This window comes from Otolemur garnettii, unplaced genomic scaffold (genome assembly GCF_000181295.1).
Source record: "Otolemur garnettii isolate 467f Iridium unplaced genomic scaffold, OtoGar3 scaffold00101, whole genome shotgun sequence".
Classification (NCBI taxonomy): Eukaryota; Metazoa; Chordata; class Mammalia; order Primates; family Galagidae; genus Otolemur; species Otolemur garnettii.
In genome coordinates this window covers 54,613-58,050 of record NW_003852496.1, presented here as the reverse complement: position 1 = coordinate 58,050, position 3,438 = coordinate 54,613, and the positions used below count along the sequence as shown (strand labels likewise).

General features: G+C 43.4%; 1 protein-coding gene across 1 annotated transcript in view; it reads left to right on the top strand.

Moving 5' to 3' along the window:
• Nucleotides 1-3,438, top strand: part of SLC41A3 (solute carrier family 41 member 3) — a 98,260-nt gene that overhangs the window by 44,261 nt on the left and 50,561 nt on the right. Inside the window, exon 3 of the mRNA XM_003796175.3 lies at nt 1,478-1,585. Coding sequence (XP_003796223.2) covers nt 1,478-1,585 — 108 coding nt within the window. The remainder of the gene's footprint in view (nt 1-1,477; nt 1,586-3,438) is intronic.

Here is a 3,438-nt window from a genome sequence, read left to right as displayed (position 1 = left end):
GTATATATCCAGAAGACCAAAAATCACACTACAATAAAGATATTTGTATCAGAATGTTCATTGCAGCCCAATTCATAATTGCTAGGTCATGAAAGAAGCCCAAGAGCCCATCAATCCATGAATAGATCAATAAATTGTCATATATGTACACCGTGGAATACTATGCAGCCATTAAGAAAGATGGAGACTTTACCTCCTTCATGTTTTCATTGATGGAGCTGGAAAATATTCTTCTTAGCAAAGTATCCCAAGAATGGAAGAAAAAGTATCCAATGTATTCAGCCCTACTATGAAACTAATTTATAGCTTTCATAGGAAAACTATAACCCAATTTTAGCCCAAGAATATGGGGAAAGGGGAGAGGGAGGGGAGGGGAGCAGGGAGGATGGGTGGAGGGAGGGTGATTGGTGGGGTCATGCCTATGGTTTATCCTACAAGGGTACATGTGAATCTCTCTAAATGTAGAATATAAATGTCTTAACAGAATAAGAAAATGACATGAAGGCTATGTTATCCAGTTGGTGAAAGTATTTCAAATTGTATATAGCAACAGCACTCTGTACCCCATGATAGCATTAATGTACATAGATATGATTTAATAATAAAAAAAAAAGAAGTCAAGGGAGAAACTGAAAAGCTGTTTCCATTTATCTCAGGACCTGGTATTGAGATAGCCCTTGCTGGGTTGCTTTGGGAACCTCTTCTGGCCCACGGCCTAGACAAGACCCTAGGCCATCTGTCTCAGAGGCAGGGATTTGCTTTTTGGCCTAGAATTCCAAAACTAGCAGGAAGTTCTAGTGTAGGGGTCACAGGTCTCTATCGGGGCCAGGTAGGCAAAATAAATTAGTAGCATCAGATGGAATATTAAAAATCGATTTTGGGGAGGACTCTAATTACATGTTAAACAGGTAAGAATCATTTTTGTCTCCATAAAATAAATGTTTTACACTTTTATTGAAGCATGAATCCCTTCATTTAATTATTTATTTACTTTTTGACGTTTAATAGAGATATGGGATAGAAACATATCATATCTGATTTTAAAAATCCTGAGCCCCACAGATTAGTTGGCCATATCTCCACTCAGCCCCAAGCACCTGAGATCAGAGTGAAGGGCCCTGTGGGCAACAGCAACTGGCATCTTTCCAGGTGTCACACAGTGTCCTAGTTCATGAGAAATATCCAGGTTTAGAATCAGTAACTGAGACACCTCTCTACATTCTGCAGACCAGATGACCCTTGTTCTGCCAAATGGCCTCTGAGCTGGCCCTGCCCTTGGCTTGCCTAGGGCTGCTAATGCTGATTCAGTAGTTGGTATTAAAACATTTCAGTTTCAACCTTTTTTGTTTAGTTTACAGCCATTTAAGAATTTACTTAGTTTTGTTCATTTTATAGAGAGTGAAAAGAAGCTTGCAGAGGATTCTCTCAAGATGCTTGAAATGTGTTTACATTTATCTCCTTATTCTTTCTCCTCCAGCATTGGCCTGTATTTATGGAAGTTAAAGACCTTTTGACATTGGTGCCACCTCTCGTGGGCCTCAAGGGGAATCTGGAGATGACGCTGGCATCTAGGCTCTCCACAGCTGTAAGTGACAGGCACACCCCACTCCTGGGCCCCCCAGGCATGCAGGGATATTCAGAGTTTCCGAAGTAACAGTATGGTTGGGTTTCGGTCTCTCGTGATGCTGTCCCTGTCCTTCTGGCCCATCCTTCTGAGTCCCAGGCCAGGGAGCACTGCTTATGAGGGATGTGCCCAGTGCTCCTATCCTCCTATAACCTGCATGTCAGTTTGTGGTGTGTATCTCTGTGACCCCTGCATCTGCATGCCACTGCGTTCACCCTATAGCCACCTGGACCCTCCACCTGTGTGGAGCCCACCCTTTCCACACAGGCACATGGGAGCCACAGGGCATAGTGTGGGCCTGATGAAGAATTCCTCAGAGGAGACAGGAAGTTTTATTTTGCCTAAGCAGACAGCCTCTGTTAATGGCACCTGTTCTCTGGATGACTCAGTGAACACCTGCCCCTGGAGGGTCTTCTTTGGGTAGTTTAAACAGCATAGTCCCCAGTATTATCAGTTCTTCTCTCCCCATCTGGCTATCCCAGGCAATGGAGGTTCTCTTCCCTCTGCTACACAGAGTGGGTTCTCCCTTACTCTGATACGTCCCCTAGGTATGGTGTGTTCAAAGAACCAAGAGGAGAGCAATGCCAAAGTTCAGGGGGCTGGGTGTGGGCTGAGAGGTGGGTGGAGTGCAAGGATTTTGGGATGGGAGATAGTCTTGATCATCCAGGTGGCCCAGTATAACCACAGGGGTCCTGGTGTAGGAGAGGTAGGGGGGCATTTCATACAGAAGAGAAAAGGACCGAGTGATGGAGCAGAGTCAGAGAGAGAAGGTGCTATACCACTGACTTGGAGGATGCAGGGAGGGCCTGGCCAGGGGTGCAGGTTACACATACAGCTCTCTGTTCTGGGATGGGCAAGGACATAGCTTCTCCCCTGAAACTTCCAGATGGAGTGAAGTTCTGCTAGCACCTTGATTTTATCCCCATAAAATTCATATCAGAGTCTTGACCTTAAGAACTATCAAGGGATAGATTTGATTTAGGCCACTAAATAGCAAGAGGAAACTAACACGTGATCAGGTATGGAGTGTCCAACCTGTGGCCTGTGAGCCACATGTGTGAGGACCTTTTTGCTTCTCTGTGGTGTCAGGTATGATGAAAATTATGCACAGAGATATTTCTTGGTCATCAGTTTTTGTTAGTATTTGTGTATTTGATGTGTGGCTCAAGACAACTTTGTATTTCAAATGTGGCCCAAAGAAGCCAAATGGGTGGACACCCCTGGTTAGAGTCTTATAGGGCACTGAAATATTTTAAGTAGCTGGTAACATGATGGAGGTGTGTGCACACACATGTACAAATTCCTGTGATGGGCATGCACACATGATTTTGTGTGCACCATTATTTTGGTCAGTGTTTGGGAGGGCTAAAAATGTTGATAATAATCTCTGCCATGTAGGTATTTTTGGTGTTACATTTTTCTTTTCATAATGCTTAATTGCATTTAAACATTTCTCTACAATGATCATATCTTTGTTGTAATTCTTTACAAGTACATAAAATAGGTAAAGGAAAAAAGACCTATTGTGTTAATATAGTTCATTACAGAAGTCTGTCAAAGGAGAACAGTCACAGTATCTGCACATTGAGACTCATTTATTATTTTTAAATCACCTTAAGGTATAAATGGATACATTAAGAACTCACAAGTTTCAAGTGCGTGTATCAGTGACTCTCAAAAAAATATGTATGTGGCTGTGACTTGAAATACAGAGCACCCCCACCACCTGAAGGCTCTTATTTCACTGCAGTCCCAGCCTCCCCACTCTATCCCGGGTCACTGCCCCCTCCCCCCACCTGAAGGCTCTTATTTCA